This window comes from Desmodus rotundus, chromosome 5 (genome assembly GCF_022682495.2).
Source record: "Desmodus rotundus isolate HL8 chromosome 5, HLdesRot8A.1, whole genome shotgun sequence".
Lineage (NCBI taxonomy): Eukaryota > Metazoa > Chordata > Mammalia > Chiroptera > Phyllostomidae > Desmodus > Desmodus rotundus.
Window position 1 is genome coordinate 71,379,747 of NC_071391.1, and position 20,399 is coordinate 71,400,145.

Consider the following 20,399-nt stretch of genomic DNA (forward strand, 5'->3'; position numbering starts at 1 on the left):
CTGCCCTTAAGTTCTCAAGAAGCAAATATGAACATGCCTACAGGTCTTTAAACTTTGATAATTAAGGCCATTTGAAAGGCCTTCTCATTAGCCATCCACTCCACCAAGCCCCACTCCAGTCTTACCTTATCCATCACCCTTGGCTTTCCCTTCCCCTTCATCTCTCTACTGATTTAATTCTGTTCATGCCCTCAAGTTCCCTTCCAACCTAGCTTTTCCTCCAGCCACCTCCCCCTTTTGACCACGCCCTTCTCCTGTGGCTCCCCAGCTCTCATCCCCTCTGCCTCCCAGCTTCACCCACAGGGAAGAATTGGCTTACACTGTGGTCTTTTTCCCATCAGGAACTGAACAACCAAAATAAAGAAACAAAACAACAACATTTTTTTGTTCACTGGTATTGAAAGTAGGGATATGGGAAGCGGGAAAATAAAGAGAAAGAAACTTGAGATCTGCTGGTACTTTTTAGTTCCACCCATCTCTGTCACTGCCCCTATTTCTTATCAGGTATTTCCCTCACAGAAGGACCTCCCCTGGACTATCTCTGTCTCCTTTCTATCTCCCATTCTCTACCTTCAAAAACCACTGAATTATAGAAAAGACAGGCTCTCTCATGATTAGCAAAAGAAAACAAATGAAGTGATTTTTTTCACCTACAGATCTGTTCAAAATCATAATGTCAAGGGCTAAAATTATTTACAATTAATTATATAAAGTGGGAAAAGGTATTTTTTAAATTGTCAGCAAAATTCTCTTAGGAGCCTTCCTTCCTTCCATCCTGTGAGTTTGGGGCCAAGCAAGCTAGGTGGCAAAACAAGGCAGGAGCCCAATGGGACCAAGAGAAGGTGGAGCCGAGTGAGACAGGTCACACATCAGGGTTGGAAGCAAGCTAATGTGTGGTGAATAATGGCAGCCACATTTCTCACTACCAGAGAAGGGGGGTATAAATTTGGGAAGGGAGAATGCTTTCCTGTGGTATTGAGTTGGAACTGGAGGTGTGAACGTGTTTTTAATATACACATAGATACATGTGTGCATAATGTATATGTGTGTATGTACACATAAACACATACATACATGTATTTGCCCTCGTCTCCCCACTGAGAAAGCCTGCAACAGCGACACTCCAGGAGCAAATGAGCACATCCCATGCCCAGACCTTGGTTTCCAAATACTGCTCTCCACCCAGAGGAATCAGGGTTCATTAGAGAAACTTCTGATTCCAGAGCTGGGCAGCAAAACTTCAGGGTTAACCTGAAATATCTTATTGTGCCAGGCGGCAAGGGCATGTCCCAAGAAAACTGGGGAAATGTCAAAAGGCTTGAATAGGGCTCTCACAGGAAAACCCAGGAACAATCTCAGCATCAAAGTAACAACAGCAGTCATGGACTGTAAGTTGGGAAATAAAATAGGAATGCAAAGTGATACAAATAGATGAACGAAGAAATGGAGAGAAAAGGGAGCTTTTCTTTATAATGTGATGCCACCTAGTAAATGTAGAAGGAAGTATGGAACTAGAAAGCCACCATTTGGCAACCATCAGAGTATTAACGGATTCTGTCAAGAAGGACCAACGGAGTGCTCGCTCGGCAGCACAGGTACTGAAATTGGGACGATACACAGATCAGCATGGCCCCCGCGCAAGGATGACACGCAAATCCATGAAGTGTTTCATGCGTTTAAACACATGTATTTATAACAACAACAAATCAGAATTATCAATGGATTCTAAAATGAGTGGATAAAAGTCTGATGAGGAACAGATATTCACATAGTCCTGAAGTACCTCCCTATGGAGACAAACCAGCCCTAATTAATTACGAAGAGAAAAGAGTAACTTGACAGTGGAAACTTGACTGATACCACCTTAATCAATAGGGTACCTGGGAGGATGCGGTAAAAACAAAGAATCATACTCCTGCGAAAAGTGCATAACCTGAATTTAATCAAAAGGAAACATCAGACAAACCCAAATTGATGGACTTTATATACATAACTGGTCCGTACTCTTGAAAATTAGAAGGTCATCAAAGGCAAGGAAAAACGATGGAACTGTTCCAGATTGCACATGAGACTAAAGAGACGGGACCACTAAATGCAACACATTAGGTCCTCTTACCAGAGAGGACAAGTGTGAGATAAACGGAGAAGTGTTCAGAGGCTGTGGATTAGCTGGTCATACTGTCTCTTGGTGTTGATGGCTGTCTTATGGTTCTCAGGAGTGACTTCGTTTGCAGGGAATACACACTAAAGTATTCAAGGGTAATAGAATATCATATCTGTAACTTAATCTCAGATGGTTTTGGGAAAAAAAATAGATATAGATATATAGGACAATAGATGATTGATAGAAAGAAAAATAGAAAATGATAAAGCAAATACGATAAAATGTTAACAACTAGGGATTCTGAGTGATGAGTATTTGGGAGTTTTTTGTACTAGCAACTTTTCTATAAGTTTGACTTTATTTTTTTAAATAAAAAATAACTGCTTTTAGTGTGAGAATTCCCTTTGTTTCATACCACATCCTCATGGACCATTTTTTTGTGTGTATTTGACTAAAAGAGCTACACCACTTTGTATGATATATGAGTGGGAATGTTGGGAGCTGGGATGAATGAGCTCGGGAGGTAAGATGAGGAGATGGGACAGGAAAAGCACTGCAATATAGTGCGAGGCTGAGACCACGGAGAAGAGCACACCCTTCCAAGAAACAGGAATGGGTGAGATGTTTTTAAGAACAGGGAAGTCCATTTTAACTTGTCTGCAATGTTGAAATGTGATGTCATTATTCCTTGGCTCCAAACCCTCTGCAAAGTCAGCCTCACACCACACACACACACACACACACACACACACACACACACACACACACACACACCTACCTACTCTGGGAAATGAGGCAATTGTGGAAATCCCACAGGGTGATACAACGCAGGAGGAAATGGCACTCACAAAAGATGAAACACACCCAGGAGGGCAAGAATTCAGAGGAAGCAAAAATATGGGGTCACAAGTGACATGCAAAAACCTAGGTGACATGGAACACAGGTGCCCCAGCATTTAAGGGATAAGATAGGAGTTAATTTATCTCAAATCTTAGTTGAAAAGATGACTGCCCCACTAAGTAGAAAAATATGTAGACATCCCAGAAGCTGATATAGGGGTAACCACAAGAATTTTAAAATAAATATTAGAAATATGAAAGAGAAATAAAGTATTGATTAAAATACAACGATTAATACTTTCTTGGGCACTTGGGGAAACACATAGCAATTTGTAAACATAACACGGGAGATTATGTTCATACTCTCTCAAGACTGTTAGATATAATTAAAAGTAAAAATTACACATCAAAGCACAAGATGACCCTGTACTTACCAACTGAACGTCGGGATCAAGGAGTTTCTGTATGGCGCCGAGAAAGGCCGCTGGACTCTCTTGTACTTTCGTGCTACGTAAAGAGTAGTTTTGAAGATTTAAAATTCTCCTCTTAGTGGCACATAATCATATAGAGTTAAAATAATACAAATGGATTTTTATAACAGACTAGCAACTTGAGAAGAAAAATTATTAGAGAAACGTGACAACCTTTTGAGTCTAAAATTGTTTCTCCCACTACAAGACATGCCAGAAATATTTAACAGTCACTTATATTAGCTTAAGATAGTTTTGTGGCAAGTAAGATTTTTGGAATTGTACAGAATCCCTACAATTAATAATTCTGCTGCTCAAAATGAGGTTGAAAATGAACTTTTAAAATCACAAGTCACAACATCAAGTGTCTAAAACAAGATTTAAACTAGGATTAAGATTTCTCTAATACCAAATCTCCATAAGAACTTTAAAATGAATGTTCCAAAAATCATCAGGTTAATGAGACCAAGATGTTCAGCTATTCTTGAATCTGTATAATTCAGACTAAAAGATTTTCTTTTCTTCCCTGACAGCTTGTTTGGAGCCTGGAATATTCAGCCTTCGTCAATCAGTCAGCAAATACTTATCAATTAACTGTTCTGTGTTCACAGCAAGTTATGGGGCAGAGGCTACAGAAATGATTCCCACACAGAGGAATTTATAAATCCACTTTCTTTATATAGAATCAGCCTCTTAAGTGTGTATGATTGCCTGGCCCGATGCCCAGTGGCCTTTTAAAACTTGCCCACCAGGGGGCAGGACCACTCTCTCCTACTTGCTGATTCCTACCAGCTGTAGGAATGGCGTAACAGCTCTTAAAACAGCTCAGTGCGTCTGACTTTTCCAATTCAATCTCTTGAATCAGACTCTACCACTATCTTACTGTCCATTCCTTCTAAAGTCATCTGGCAAATGTTTCAGATGGGAGAAACTATGCATATAAACCTAACAGGTAAATGGATACTTCATGTGGGATGGGGGGGTGGGAGGGAAGGATGGGATAAGTACAGACTTTCAAATAAAACGGGCCAGGAACAGAAGATGGACACGAGCTTGCTCATGGAATTGGTGTGCGAAAGATGCCAGCCCAGGGTCTGCTTTCTGTGGCTTCTTACATTAACCTTTTCCTGCCTTATTAATTAGTTCATAGTTTAAGAGAAATTAGAGCAGGTGAAACTCAAACCAGGCAATCTGTTAACAGATTTGATAAGAAGAGAATGCTAAACTACAGTATATAATGTGACTGGGGCTATCTGTGGTTTTCAACAATGCATGCACTGCTGATGTAATTAATTAGCAACCATGTGTTTAAAGAGTAATTTCCACCCTGTCAATGAGGACATCTGCATCTCCACCATAACGAAGAAAAAGAAGCGTCTAGTGCTCCTCACTAACTAAGCATATCGAGCTCAGTAAATGAGGCATGACCAACTTCATGACTTTTCTAAAGCAAAGCAATATTCAGTGTGGAGCGTGCTTGTGTGCGTGGGTCCCCGACTAGCCTGAAAGCAACTCATTTGTCTTTCTCACCCCTCCACACTGGCACAGTGTCTAACACACGGAAGATACTCAGTAAGTGTTCAAAAACTAAACGGAGGGCCTTGGTTTAATCAGAAAACTGTCTAAATGACTAATTTTATTCTATAGTAACAGAATCAGAAAAGCTTATTTCAGATCTATGTTTACATTTAATTGTAAAGCCTAAAATGTATGAAATGAGTCAGGAAAGCAACTTTATTTTTTTTAATATCCTGTTTGCTGTTAAGTTTTGTAGGTAACTAGTATGACAGAATTAAAGAAAAAAAGTTGAGTAGGTAATATATGAATTTATACCTGAACTAGCACTGAAAAAACTTCAAGGTAATGAGACTATTGCCTAAAAACCTGGAAAAAAATATTTTACAGAGACCAACATAAAATATATTTTAACTGTATAAAATTTAATCATAGCAAAAACATATTTACTTACAACTACTTTCTTGGCACTTCAAATTAGGAAACTTTACTGAGATAAAGAAGCTTTTATATCTACCTCAGCCCTTATTTCCTAGCTTCTGACCAAACTGAATTAATATATTAAAGAGGTTGGGATGATTTTCAGGGTATTCTCACATTTTGGGGTAGTCCACGTTAAATCCCATAGAACTTCCAACTCTTCTTAAGCAGCTCAGAAAGTTCTCAGTCACATTTTCAGCTCTGTTGCTACAGATAATCAACCATTTATTCAGAGATTTTGCACTTAAAATCTTGCAAGTTCGAATGTCCTTGGACCAATCAGCAGCAGACATGGGTTGACACTGAGAAAAATAACAATCATGACAGGGTTGAACACATTTATCCAGAAAGCATTCAATAAAGACAGAGTGAAGATGGTCCACACTTGTCCTAAGAGAACTATTTAGAACTACTTGCAACTATTTGCTCTTCAGATTCAAAGCACTGACACAAGCACTGCACATGTGAACAGAATGCATGTGTTTCCCAGGAGGGGAGGCATCTGAGCACCATCCAGGTCGGCCGCTCCATGGCTGCAGAGCCTTAGACAAGTCCCTTTACTTCACAGGCCTCCACTGTGTATTAAAAAAAAAAAGTGTCTGGTTCAAAGACCTCTAGGTTCCTTTCCAGCTCTAAGAATCTCTGACCTTTATTATGAATGGCGGCTCAGGCAAGCGGGCTGTCCAGTTTGGTTGGTCTCTCGAATCTAGGCATCTAGGATCACTCAAAGAGAAAATGCTGATTACTGATACTCCAGATCCTCATACTAAAACTAACAACCCTACAGGCAAGTTAAGAATATATTTATGCAAGGAGCAGCTACACCGAGGAGCAAAGATGAGGCCGGGACAGAAGCTCCTTTCCCACTCTTGGAAGGCTCCTCAGGTGACCAGGAAAGACAAGCTCCCTGCACTGACGAGGGGAGACTATTTAGACTGGGCACACTGGTCCCTAGCCTTCCGTGTATATCCATGGACTGGAAGTGAATGGAAATGTCCTTGGTATTGCGAGCCAGGAAGAGCCACTGTTAGAATTTAAAAGAAACACACTGTAATCTAATTCCTTGCTACTCAAATGTTGTCTTGGAGCAGCACGGCTGTCTCCTGAGAGCTTGTAAGAGATAGAGTCCTGAGCCCCATCCCAGACCCTCTGAATCAGAATCTGCATTTTAATAAGTTCCCAGGTGATTCATCTGCACATGAATGTTTAAGAAGCCTTGTAATCCCCTTGTTTTACAGACCCCAAAGCTGTGGCCAAAAGAGGTTATGGAGCCAGTTGGTGGCTGTGACAGGTTTAGAATGCTGGTGGTCTTGACTTTGCAACCAGAGCACTTTCCGCCAAGCACTCTGACTTCCAACCACCTGCCATCCTCACGAGGCCTGGCTGTCAGGTGGCTAGGCAGGGACTCCGTGAAGAGACCTTAGGCTGAGAATGGAGGGGAGGGGTTAGCTCCTCCATGGACGGTTCCATCTGGAGCCAAGGTTCATTCCCTCCCTTTACAGCCAGTGTGAGGAGAGTCACGCCCTCTCACCTACGCTCCTACCTGTTAACAGGCTGGCAAAAGACCCAGGACAAATGCCCACGGCCCACTCCGAGGTCCGTGAACCTTTAGTTTACTCATCTCCTAGAACCCAGTCTCAGGAAAGCAGAATTGGTCAAGAAGTCAACGACCCAGTCACATCTAGCCATCTGCCGCCACCTCTAGGAGGCAGGATCTCCCATTTTATGTTCCTTTTATGGAGACCTGTTTGCATGCCAAAAAAATGCGGGGGTGGCGGGGGTGGGGGGCGGGGAGCTGACAAATAGAAGACTTTCCTTATTGAGATAATGAGACAGGTCATTTTAATATTTAAATCCGCTTCATATGTGGAGCTAAAATTGAGCTTCTCTTTATTGATTCCTGACCAAGGTCCTAACAGGGGCCTATATTTTAGTACTTTAGATAATTATGTGTGGTTTTGTTTTGTATTGTTTTTAAAAATAGTTTTCATTTAAAAAATAGCTTTTTTCAGCTTCTCCAATAAGGTTTTGGTAATTTAGAATAGATTATCAAAAAGAAAGGATGAAAAAAATCCCCATTCGGCCAACACAAACCAACTGCTGCTCAGTTTAAACTGTTTAAACATGGTAGTTTATTATATCAAATAGGGCAAGAAGAGAGCCTTTAAAATGAATAAAATATAATTGAATTTTAAAATGGGAAAAGTAGAAATGCAACGCACAATTTTGTATAGAACAGACTCACTTCTTGCACTGAAGCCCTAAAGAAGCAATGATTGGCCTCTTCAAGTTTCAGAACATCGTTCTCCTTAAATGCTATGGTTTGGGATGAGATCTGTGCGAATTTCTTCATGTTTATGCCAACTGAGCAGCATTTTACTTTGGGATAAGAACAACTCCGGTATCGGGAAACATAATTTATTGAAATTAACCTTTACCAGCTAGCAGAATTTTCCCAGGTACTATGATTTTTAATTTTTTTTAGTGACATAGAGTACTACAATACTCAATAGTAGGTGGCATGGTTTAATTATGATGGCTTGAAATACCATTTTTTAATGCGTTTTTAAATGTGACACATCACACTGACTGATGTAAATCATGTGCTCTGGGGGCCTCTGAACCCACGCAAGTACTGAAATTGAAGAGGAAAAGAAAGGGGACCTCAAGGTTTAGGACAAAGGGAACACATGAACATACTCACGGAGAACCCAAATGAATATTACAAGCCCACTTAGTCCCTCTGGCATGTGATCGAACTTACACACAGTCAAGCAATTACTGTTAAATAAAAATAAAATCACAACACTTACTATGTGGCCTTGCACTAATATTTTTTCTGAAGGCACAACCCGGCCAGTCAGTGACATCTGGCATCCGAAATGCAGCCCCCAGGTCTCCAGCTCAAAACGAGCATCCTTGTTTCTGTTGATAGAGTTGAGTTTTAAGTCATTAAAGTGCTTCCTTTCTAAAGAATTATAATCATTAGAAACAACTATAACTTAATGAATTATTCAGAGGCTGATTTATTTTTTAGGATTCCTGACTTCTATTTCTACTCACTAATTTTTTTTCTCCTGCTCTAAAGAATTATGGGAGTGAGATCTGGGACTTGCAGGGATGGAAAAGGCTCCCAGGGAGGCACACTGGCTGGCGAAACGGGCCTTGGAGCCAAACAGACCAGAGCTTAACTCCTACTGCTGACGTTTAAGACTATGTGGCCCTGATCAGACTTTTAACTTTTTGATCTGTGGTTTTCTTGTTGGTAAAATGTATGAATTATAAAACCAGCTACTTCATAAGGCTGATAGGAAGATTCAATATGATGATACATGGCAAGTGCCACCATGGTGCCTGGCAGATGCGACGTGCTCAATAAATGTCACATACAATTCCCGGTAATAAACTTAATAAAGAGATATTGTGGAGTCTCTGGATGTGGAGACGTCGTCTGGGAGTAACTGAATTTGTGGCTTGAGAGTAGATAGAGGATGACACAGAAAAGGAACACCAGAACCTCGTGCTTCAGAAGAGTCACAGGGCAGACAGGACAGTGGGAAGACTAACAGGAGAACATGAGCATTAGTAATAATAACCACTTTATTTAGCTTTATAGTACTTTGAGGTTATAACTTAATAGGCTTTAATCACAGTTCATGTATTATCTCATCGGATTATTGTATGTATTACAGATTACGATACGTATGGTCACTGCTACCAGCTGTGGGCCCCTTGAGGAGAGCGGTCATACCGACCGCGGGCCCTGGCATGTGTAGTGCAGTAGCCGGTACATGGTGAGCCAGACGCTTACAGAAGAGACTGATGTGATTCATGCTTTCATTCACCTATCAAAGCTTCCCCTCTCTCTTTAGGGAAGCTCAAAGCTCTCTACCACTGACTTTCCACAACAGCTCATTATTTCCATCTACTCGTGTTACATCTAGTCTAGTCGTAATGACTACTTCGAGTTAATTATTTTGCCTCAGGTACTATCTGTCCAAGATGAGATGGGTGAGGTGATCCCTGGTCAGGACACTGGGCTGAAATAAACGGGATTACTGGAAGGTGGCAGGGAGACGTGTCAGGAAGACTAATCCATAAAGGGAGAGAACAAGGAATAAGTGGGAATAAGTTATTCTCAAGTAGGAATGAGTCTGGGGGACATCCAGGATAAGTGACATAAAGAGTAACCACAAAATAGAAAATTATGAAACCATGAGCATTATAATAGACATGCACATTTATTATAGAAACATTAAAAAAAAAAAGCAAGTTACAAAGCATGATGCATAGGCCCTGGCCAGGTAGCTCAGTTGCTTAGAGCATCATCCTCATACACCAAGGCTGAGGGTTTGATCCCGGGTCAGGGCACATGCAAGCAGCAACCAACGAATGCACAAATAGGTGGAGCAACAAATGGATGGTTCTCTCTCCCTCCCCCTCTCTCTCCTCTCTTTCTCTCCCTCTCTAAAATTAATGAAAGTTATTTTAAAAAAACATGATGTACAATGTTATGCCATTTCCCTAAAAATAACATGATTATATGCATTTGAAAATATCTGAAAGTATACATCATTCATTCAATTATAATTCATTCATTTATTTAATAAACTTTACAGAGTACACACGCCCTTCTTTTTTTGTTTATGTATGTAAATTTCTAAATTCTTCCTTTAAATTTTTTTATCTTTAAAGAAAGATCATTCTACAACAATGTTGCCCAGTAGAAATATACAGCAAGCTACATATTTAATTTTAAATTTTCTAGTAGCTGCATTAAAAAGTAAAAATTAACAAGTAAAATTATTTTTTAGATATATATTATTTAACCCAATGTATCCAAAATGCAACCCTTCCAAGATGTGGCATTAACCACATTTTAAGTGCCCAATAGTTACATGAGGCTACAGTGCTGGACAGTGAAGTTTCAGGAGGTGAGAAGGGAAACAGAGAGTGGCTTTCCATCACGGAGTAGAGCTGATTGTCATAAATGAGGGCAGGAAGGCCACTGAGAATCAGGTGGGCTGCACCGAAGGGCACAAAGGTATTCCTAAGTTTAAACAATACATGGGGGCTTTTCCCAGTGACCAGTATGCTGAGGCCACTCTACTAAGATCCGAACATTCCTGACCCTGACTGTTGGGGGCCTGGAGTGGTTTTAGAGCATTTTGTTTTTAAAGTTACAGTCCTCTTTCCTCTTCTTTTTTCAAACTTTTATGCAGAACCTGAATGCATTAAGTGGATGAAAGCAGAGCCATCTAGCTGAAGCGGGGTAGTAGTTCTGCTGGAGCAGACTTCACCTGCCTCCCTGCAACCTGTAGACCTGGGGTATCCTGGGTGACCCTCCAGCCCTGCACAACACAATTCAAAAGTGCCTTGATCTGAATCAATAGGAATGAGACATTTTCACCAGGGAATGCAACATTTTATAGATCATCCGATTCTACAAACTAGGCCAGAGGCAGGGTGCACCCTGGTTCCAGTGAGATGTCTGGTACCTCTGGATGTCGTCGGCAAGCCTGGCCAGGCGCTGCTGCCTTCCTACGGGACTGAGACGCGTTTCTTCAGCCACAGCTTTCATCAGCTGGAAATCAGAGGTTGCCTGGCTAGTCAGTCCTATTAAGCATAAACAAAAATAAAGTAAGAAAAATGAACACCCCAACCCACCTCAGGCACAGAGTAAGCTTTTCACTGAAGCTGAATCAGATAGCACTCTCCAATAAAAATGCAAACTGTGTATGTCATTTTACTTTTCTAGTAGCCCTGTTTAAAAAAAAAACACACTCAATAAAGAAACGGATGAGCCCTGGCCAGTGTGGCTTAGATGGTTGGGCATTGTCCTGCAAACCGAAAAGTTGCCAGTTTGATTTCGGGTCAGGGCACACACCTGAGTTGTAGGTTCAGTCCCCAGTTAGGGCACCTATGAGAAGCAACCAGCTGATGATTCTCTCTCGCATTGACGTTTCTCTCCCTTTCTTTCTCCCTCCCTTTCCCTCTCTCTAAACCAAAAAAATAAAATTATAAAAAAAGAAACAGGTGAAATTATGTTAAATAGTATATATTATTTAATTCAATATATCCAAAAAGTTATCATTTCAACATGTAATCCATATAAAAAACTTATTCAGTTATTTTCCTTTCATACTGTCTTCTCAATCTAGTCTGAAGTTTACACTCACAGCACCTCCCCATTTCCTCGGCCACACTAGTCACATGTCGAGTGCTCCACAAACACACGTGGCTACTGACTACTGTGTGGGACTGTGCAGGTCTAGAATATCAGAATACCACTAACAATGAGCATCCCTCCCTTCAAGGAACATATCCTTCTGCGTGTTTCTAATCACAAAACATACACACGCCATACTGATTTAGGCAACACAAGTATGTAAAAAGTAGAAAGTCCTCCCTTCTTTTTAGTCCCACCCTGCTAATCAAATAAACATGATTAAAAACATAATCAAATAAACTCAAGACTGTTAGTATATAGTGAAGGCTACTGTCTGGAAGCACAGGCAAGAAGAAAATAAGGATGATCTGGTCACAAACAGTATACCAGAAGAAAGACTCATATTGCTTCCTAAACTAGTGAAGCTCAAAAAATGGCAAAGTGCAACAACCTGGCGTTAGGAAAATATCTGGGGCCTATTGTACATAGAGATAACAAGTGGAATACATGAGGTAACCAAGCAACTTCCAAAGGGCACTCTATCCTCCCACTTTTTCTACTATCAAATGAATTACTCAAGGGTCCATCCTCCAAGGGTCCAATCAATGCTCTGGCACGCAGCTAACAGAAGGAGGGTCTACCGCTGCTAAGTATCAGAAGCCTGTGGTCAAGAACCCGCTAGAGTATAAAACATAAACATTACCTGTTAGAAAGCAGACCTCGGGTATCAGGTGGACCATCCGAGCCTCAGTGTTATTTCTCTTGCTTTTCAACAGACTAACAAGCATTGGCTGATGTAGGTCAGATAAAGTAATATCATACTGCTATAGAATGCAAGATTAATGGGGGAAGGGTTAATATGGAAACATCGTAAAATGAGCATCTTTGCTTATAAGCAGCAAGGTAATTGCAAAATGAATACATAAGCAAATATTTTCAATGAAGAAAAAATATCCCATGGCTACCTAGTGATTTCTGCTTCCTTCCTCTCAAGTTCTATTTTTTATATCTGAGGGCTAATTTTTACTTCTCTTTCACAGGGTGACATCATTTTATTTTGTTTGTAATCATGTCCATGCTCTCTTCTGGGTTCCGTCCACAGTCAGAACAGCCTCCAGCTGGCTCCGTACTCCGGTCAGTGACCTGCTGGAGCTGAGTCAGGCCAGCATTTCCACTACTGACGACGGAGGCAGGCTGCCCCATGCATAACTGACTGGCTCTACGCACCTATATTCACTTTGAAAATATCTAACACAAGCTAGAGGCAAGGGTTATGTTAAGTCAACCTCAGACTTCCCCAAAGAGTGTGGCTGTCCTTAACTTCCAGGATTGCAAGATATTGTAGGGAAGCAGCTATGAAGTCTGACAAAGGTGAATCTGATCCCCAAACCTTCTACTTAATAGTACTGGGACACTAGGGAAGGCACCTCCCTTTCCTCTTCTATAAAATGAAGAGAACAGTAGTCAGTAGTACCCATGTAAACCACTAGCATCGTGTCTGGTTTCTAATGAACTCCTTCTACCTTACCCCCTTTTCCTCTCCTAGGCTTGAATTTCAACATTTCACTTTGCCTGAAGTCTATTTCTCTTCCAAAGGCAAGAGTTCCAATTAACATTCATCTCTAGTATACTTTACTCAGCACTGATGACAGAACAACTGGAATTATAAATTATAAAGTGCCTGGGCACCATGTGATGCTGACATCAGTAATTATAATTAAGCAAGCACTCCATTTCAATAAGGACTTTTAGTCATTAAAATGAAAAACAATTCAGAAAATTGCAGTTTACAGTGGTGATTCCAACTCAAGTTATAGCTAAAAAGCTTAGAAAAGCCTTTGTGGAAGGAAGAGTTTTTATACACGGCTTCATCAATTCAGTACACACCTCGTGCCTATGATGTTCCAGGAGCTGCAGTGGTAATTATCCATGAAGCAAGGTAGATGAGAAACACAAACAATATGCTAAGTGCTTCTATTTTTCCTTCTCTAACCTTAACAAACCTATGAGGCAGATATTATCATCATCCCCTTCACAGATGAGGGACACCGTCAGCAACTAAGCAACTTTCCCAAGGCCCCATAACTGGACATTAGCACAGCCAGGACTTATCCCCAAAGACCTGGGAACCTCTGCTTGCTCCAACACTCAGTACTGGGTCCTGGGGGCAGGGAGGGGCTGGGGAGGGAGAAATGCTGGTGGTAGTAAAACAATTTATGGCTCTTAAGTCAGGGAAGGGTTTATGAAGGAGGCAGAGTCCAAAAAGATTGGACTTGAAGAAAATGTGGGGGTGTAAGGACTCTGGGGTAACAACTCAAGCAAAGCATGCTCTGGGAAGAGAGCATTCTATTTACCTGGGGTATGGCCAGGAATTCTCCCCACTACACTATGTCATAAGGTAAATTTTACCCTCTCCCTTGCCCCAGTTTTCTTAGCATTTGAAGGTATGGTTCAGGATAAGATAAAATGGAGAAATACAAAGGTCGATATCAACATGTCTTCCACTTTGAAAGTAGGCTACATAATAATTTAGTGATCCTTTTCTGGACAGAAAGACATTTGAGAAAAAGGCAATTTTGTTTCTTTTTCTCTTCAATTACAGCATAAATGTAGTGAACATGACTCACTTCAAAGAAAGTGAGTGGGATTTTACAATCATTCCTTTTCAGGATGTCACAGGTAATCCATCTGCTCAAATGAGAACAAATTTAACAGCACAGAAGAGAAACCCAACCTTTCAACAAACTTTGTGTTTACAAACAAATGCTATGGAGCACATTTCACGCACACGATTGCAAGGCACTAGGCACCAAGGGCTAGCCAAATGCCACCCCCCCCACCCCATCCTAGAAGGAAGACATGCTCTGGAAGCAGTGTGACAAGTGCTTAGAGCACAGCAAGGCTCTTCTGTGACTGACGGGAAGCAGAGTCAAGAAAGGACTTCACTAACGAGGTGACCTTTGACCGTGAAGCTCGGATTTTCCAGATGGTGAAGGAAAAAGGCATGGTGTGGCTTTATGCATATGTCTAGTGAACATGAGCAAAGCTGGGGAGCATTTAGTGACAGACATCAAGTGGACTGGGGGACGGCAGCATGGGGTGCCTGGTGGGAATGCCGTGGGAGATGAGGCTCAAGTGCAGATGGGGCCAAACTGTGATGCTGGAGATGAAGAGGGGAGGCTGGGAAAAGGCGGGCAGGGTCTCCACCATCCACCCAGTGCTTACAATGTGCAGGTGCCAGGCCAGATACTCTGTGTGCACTATTATCTCACTCACTGTTTTCTCTGCACCATGAAGGCAGGCAAATGACTCCCTGTCACAGATGACACTTCACATTTAGCAATTTGCTTGAGGTTGCACCACTAGTACCAGGACCATCTCATCCCAGAGCTTGTGCTCTTAACCACATTTCTGGGCAGTGTTTCAGAGAGCTCTCCCTGGTGGCCGTGAGATGACAGGTCACAGTGAGGACAGGGCTGGGGCTGGGAGACCATAAAGGGGTGACCAAAATGCCCCAGGTGGGAATCCGTGAGAGGTTCTGTATTGAGGCAGTGAATAGGGTGGGGAGGAGCACGGGTTACAGGGATAATTCAAGGTAAAAATGGCAGCACCCTTGTTGGTGACAACCGAGGGAGGAGGTGGGGGTGAAGCAGAGCAAGGAAGCAAATCCCAAGGAGAAACACGTGAGAAAGACAATGAATTCAGTACGAATTATGTTAGTCTGAGATGTCTGCAGGATAGTCGTGCCAAGGTGGTCTGAAAATAGAGATGAGTACATCATTTAGAAATGAGGGCAAGGCAAAAATACTATATTTGAGAGGTCTCAAAATACAAAGAAAAGATCCTACGTGCAGGAACCATGGTGAGTAATAGCATTTAAGGTTTGGAGGAAATTAGCGGGGAAAAACATTTAAAAAATAAAGGCTGAGAAAAAACAATCTGAAACCTAGCAAAGAACCACCAGGGATGTGCCCCAAGTATCAAGGTGAAAGTGGTTGCTAGTGTCAAATGCCATCAAAAGCCCATTAGGATGAGAAGAGTAAGTGAATTTGACCTTTAAAGATCAATTTCTGTAGCAGCCAAACCAGATACGAGACTTCAGGAAGAATTGAAGCGGTGCTTGGAGCTACTGTAGGTGACGACCTTCTAAAGAAATTAGCTAAGGAGAGAAAGGAGACAGCTGTTTTGAAGGTGTAGAAAGGTAACAGAAAGCCTTGTGCTTTGTGTTTTTAAAAAACAGCTGTGAGAGTATTTTTAGACTCTCTGGAATATGACTGCACATTAAAAGAAGGAGCCTCTGAAGGTGGAGGTGGGGGCAGGGGTAACTGTGATAATTATGAATCAATCTTCCAGAGAGAGCAGGAGATTCCATCAATAAATGTTTGCGTGTCTACTATGTGCAAGGCACTGTGGTGACCCTGGGTGAAGTCCAGAAGGGGAGTCAGACCATTCACATCCTGCCCACAATAATTTGATGCAGAGAAGGGGGGCCTGGGGAGAGCATCATGGGGTTCCCCTAAGAGTTGACAGCTGGGCTGAGTATTGAGGGTGTTTAGTAACTGGCTGGCTGTGAAGGGGTGTCCAGGAAGGGGAAGCAACATGTGTGAAAATGCAAAGGGAAGTAACCGCAGAACATACAAAGGCAACAGGAATGGAAGAAGAGACTCAAAAGGCAGGGAGGGGTCATGTCATAAATGGCCTTGAAACTCTACCCAGGAGCTTAATTACATCTGGCTCCTAAGGAAATAGGGAACCATGGAAATATTTTAAGCAGGAAGTGACGTTACCATATATGCTTTTAAGGGAGATTACTCAGCCTACAGGAAGAAGGACACAGGAGACAGGACGGGGATCTGGGCCAAGGCAGGGATGGTAGGGAAGGAGGAGAAGGGACAAGTCAGAGAATGATGGTGGAGGCACACTCAGCCTGACAATTTAAGGAACCTACTGGACTTGGAGAGGAACAGGGAGACTTCTCTGAGCTAAGAGGAAGGGAGATGAAGAAGAAGGGGACAAAGTCCTACCTGCTTGTAATAATCCACATAGGTGATCTCTGTGCCGTCCCGCTTCTGAAAGGAGTCCGTGGGCTTCACTGACCAGTCAATGTCGTCAATGCGATAGGTTTTGTTATTGTATCTGGTGCATGCAAGAAACTTTTAATTTTTTTTCAAATCATACAAGATATGCAGCAATTTTACTACAATTTTAATTCAAAGTATCAGACTCCAGATTTCAGAAATTATGAGCGAGAGTAACACAAAATAGTCACTTTTTAAAAAAATGATCAGTTCTTCTGTGAGAAGAGTAATAATTAACTCTTCAGTCTGCACTGGCAAGGGTGTCCGACACCGGAAGTGCTGGGCCACACTGGAAGAAGAGTTGTCTTGGGCCACACATGACATACACAAACACTAATGAAAACTGATGAGCAAAAAAAAGTTTTAAGTAAATTTATGATTTTCTGTTGGGCCGCATTCACAGCCATCCTGGGCCACATGTGGCCCGCGGACAGTGGGTTGGACACCCCACAGGAAGACTATTGTATTCCAACAACACTGGGAGAGAAGTTGTTAAGACCACAAACTGTTTTTCTCACTGATGGACACTCTGACTTCAGGTAACTCATTCTTCAATGCCAGAAGGTCAAACCACTGTTTGAAACTTTCCCATCAGCTTCTGGTACCACACCGATTTTTCCTGAGCCCCTAGATAGCTTTTCTGATAAAAAGCACACAAAGAGGGTCGATTTGGGGTGCTGCTCCACCTCCCATCTAGGGCTGGCCCTCAGAAAAATGTGAAGCAGGTCAGCTAAGATGACTCCAAGCTCTTTGTCCCCTTCAGACCTGTATGGCTGGAATGTCTCCTATGCTACCCGCCCCCACCACCACCCGCCTTTGGACAGAAACTTCCTTGTCAGGTTTCATTCTCCAGGGCTCTTGGTAGCTGGCGAGGTGACTCTACAATGGTGGGATAAACCAATCATGAAGTCAAGATGGGATAAGAAGGCAGCTTTCTCACCCCAGGTAGTGTGGAATTTAAACAGTCCCACCTCTGTGCTCTGTAAGCCAGAAAAACAATTTTCCATGGAAATTCTAGGGCAGACTAGAAGGCCACAGGTCCTCTAGAAGAAGTGTGAACTAGTAACAGTACATGGTAAACTGTTCAGTACTCAGGAAGCCACCTCATCTGCTATGTGTAATTCAATTCAATGTGCATATGGGGCAAATTATATATAGACTTACGTAGAGGCTTAAAAGGTCTCAGGCTTAAAGACCTCATACTCATAGAGAAGATGAGACATGGGCCTAATCGTCTATCCCATACTGTCATCAAATAAAATAAAATAGCTATAAAGTGGTGGCTCCTAGCAACATGCTATGGGAGCAGCACAGGGGAAGGAACTGAGTAATTCCAACTGAGTGGACAAGTGGAGGCTTCAGAAAAGCAGTAATGTTTGAGCTGGGCTTTGTGGAAGTAGAAATTTAAATGGAAGAACTAAGAGTAGGGAATCTGTTAGGTAGGATAGATAGCAAACAAAGGCGGGGAGGAAGAGGGATACATGTCCCACCCACTGACTCAGCAGGCCTTGAAATGCTGTGTGTCTTTTCCACTATCTGGGAAAGGAGGCCTTCATCCCAAGGCCTGAAAGGCCCCAAAGGGCCCATAGTGCCTAACGGAAGAAGCCCATTAATACCTTTGGGTATTCACGCCCTGTCCTGGAAAGCTAGCACTACGTTTATCTGTCAATAAATATGTAACTTCTTCACCCAGCCCTGCATGCCACCACCTTTATAAGTCAGCAGGACAAAGGACTAGGGTGGGGGTGGAGCTTGGCACTCTTCTCTCTCTGGCTGCTGGGCCAGGCCTGAGGGCACCCCTATGCCTGCCACCTGGCCTTTGGCCTCCCTGACCTTCACCGCCCTTACCCTGCTTCACCCTGAACCTATACCTTTCAGCCCCCCACCCCTGCCTTAGCTAGGCCTGTTCTATTCTAGGAGAATGGATCACCAGTAAACCCTGCTTGCACGCTGATACACTCGTTCAGCTTTAATTCTCTACTGCATTGGTGGGAAGAACTGAGTTTCTGGGAGTTTCTCCTGTAACAAATCCAGGCAGAGGTACTGAAGTAGTGAAGTGCAGACTACTGGGGGTGGGGGGAGGGGCAGAACAAGAGGTAAGGCAGGACCAGGTCAGATTGTGGACAGTCCAGAATGCCAGTCGAGAAGGTCTGATCTCTAGACGACTGAGAACGACCAGGTCCTCTAAATGGGACAGTGAACTGATCAGATCTGTGGTCAGGCCAATACCTTTGAGACAGGCCAGTAAGCCAGGACAAGTGGAATAGAGAAACTGAGACAAGTTAAATGGCCAAGCAGTTTACAGCCAGCCATCCAGTCACTCGCAAAGTTCTATCTGCCCTAACCAAGGACACTTAAGAGTGAATGGTTTATACTTTTCCTCACCCACCAGAGGGTAAACAGCTTAAATCAGCCTACTCAGGGACACAGATGGCAGAAGTCCAGTTAGTGCCATTTGTGCCAACCACACCCAAGGACAGATGAAGTTACGGGAATAGATCTCACTTTGGTACATCAGCATAAAGTTGATGAATATTCTATGGAGATCATCCCCTGAGACCTTCCCTAAACTCCTAACCTTTAAAAACCCTCAAAACAAAGGACCCAGGATGTCCTCTCCCTCCAGGGACCACACCAGCATCTTTATGCCTCTCCCCGCCTTCCTCCCCCACAGGCATGCATCTCCTAAACCATAAGGGTCCCAGGGGAGCAGCAGACAGCACCAGCTCATCCTGCGATAACCCCCTGACCCTGTCTCCAAGGCCCCACTTTCTCTGACTTCTAGTGAGTCAAAGCAGCCCTGGCTAGGCTCATTTCTTGCCTACATTTTTAGGGAACCAAAGCAGCCCCACCTGGGCTCTCCTGTTGCTTCTCCTATGCTAAGCCCTTCCTTGTTTCACTGTCCCCAGATTTGGTACTGTCAATCACATGGACTCATGGTGTGAAATCTTTCCTACATGAAGTCAAGAACCCACACACTACCAACCAGCTGGGGGGTCCCTGTCCCATAACACCCTGGTGCTATTCCTGTTCCCAAATACCATAAACAACTCATTCTCTAGGGAAAAGTTTATTTAAAAGCAGGCTTTTACCTTGTAAGGATGATGAGCCCAAGCAGCTGTTTTTCACACATGTGGGTAAAGCCAGACATGCCAGTTTGGTAGCAGAGACCAGTCATGAATTCCAGAACAGTCTCATTCCGGAGGATTTTATAACTTACATCAGCACTAAACAGGAGCTGGCTTTCAAACTGTGACACAGAAATGGCGAACCCAGGCCAAAGGGACAGCCTAAAAAAATAAACAGAAATGTGAAAGCCATATCAGAAAAACAATAAACATTTTTATTTTTAAATTTTTATTGTATTTTTTCCATTACCAATATCCCTCTTATAACCTTTTCCACCTCCACCCACTCCCCTACCCCCTGTAATCACCACACTAAACATTTTTAAATGCTGGCTTTTACATGCCAATTCTCTAGATTTTTGTGAAATAATTTTTTCCTCAGTCTACTTTCTTCCAGGTGCTGACTAAAAACTTTAGCTATCTCCAGCTGGAATGTCTTTCAACACATATAAGATAAAATATATTCCTGTAGAGCAGGTTCCTCAGTCCTGACACTGCTGACATTTTGGCCTGGATAATTTTTTGTTAGGCACTGCTCTGCATGTTGCAGGATATTTAGCACATCCTGGCCCCTACCCGCTGAATGCCACTAGCAGCCCCCCAGCTGGAACAACC

The 20,399-nt window shown here is 42.6% G+C and overlaps 1 protein-coding gene and 1 non-coding gene across 2 annotated transcripts in view; one reads left to right on the forward strand and one right to left on the reverse strand.

Moving 5' to 3' along the window:
- The window catches only part of PIWIL4 (piwi like RNA-mediated gene silencing 4), a 44,058-nt gene that overhangs the window by 8,949 nt on the left and 14,710 nt on the right, over positions 1 to 20,399 (reverse strand). The window contains exons 7-13 of the mRNA XM_053924763.1: positions 19,749 to 19,946; positions 16,603 to 16,714; positions 12,282 to 12,402; positions 10,908 to 11,025; positions 8,223 to 8,334; positions 5,527 to 5,711; positions 3,379 to 3,451 (exon numbers count right to left, since the gene is read on the reverse strand). Of these exons, the coding sequence (XP_053780738.1) occupies positions 3,379 to 3,451; positions 5,527 to 5,711; positions 8,223 to 8,334; positions 10,908 to 11,025; positions 12,282 to 12,402; positions 16,603 to 16,714; positions 19,749 to 19,946 (919 nt within the window). The remainder of the gene's footprint in view (positions 1 to 3,378; positions 3,452 to 5,526; positions 5,712 to 8,222; positions 8,335 to 10,907; positions 11,026 to 12,281; positions 12,403 to 16,602; positions 16,715 to 19,748; positions 19,947 to 20,399) is intronic.
- Positions 1,576 to 1,678, forward strand: LOC112317570 (U6 spliceosomal RNA). The gene has a single exon (XR_002976128.2). It is a non-coding gene; the product is annotated as a U6 spliceosomal RNA (small nuclear RNA).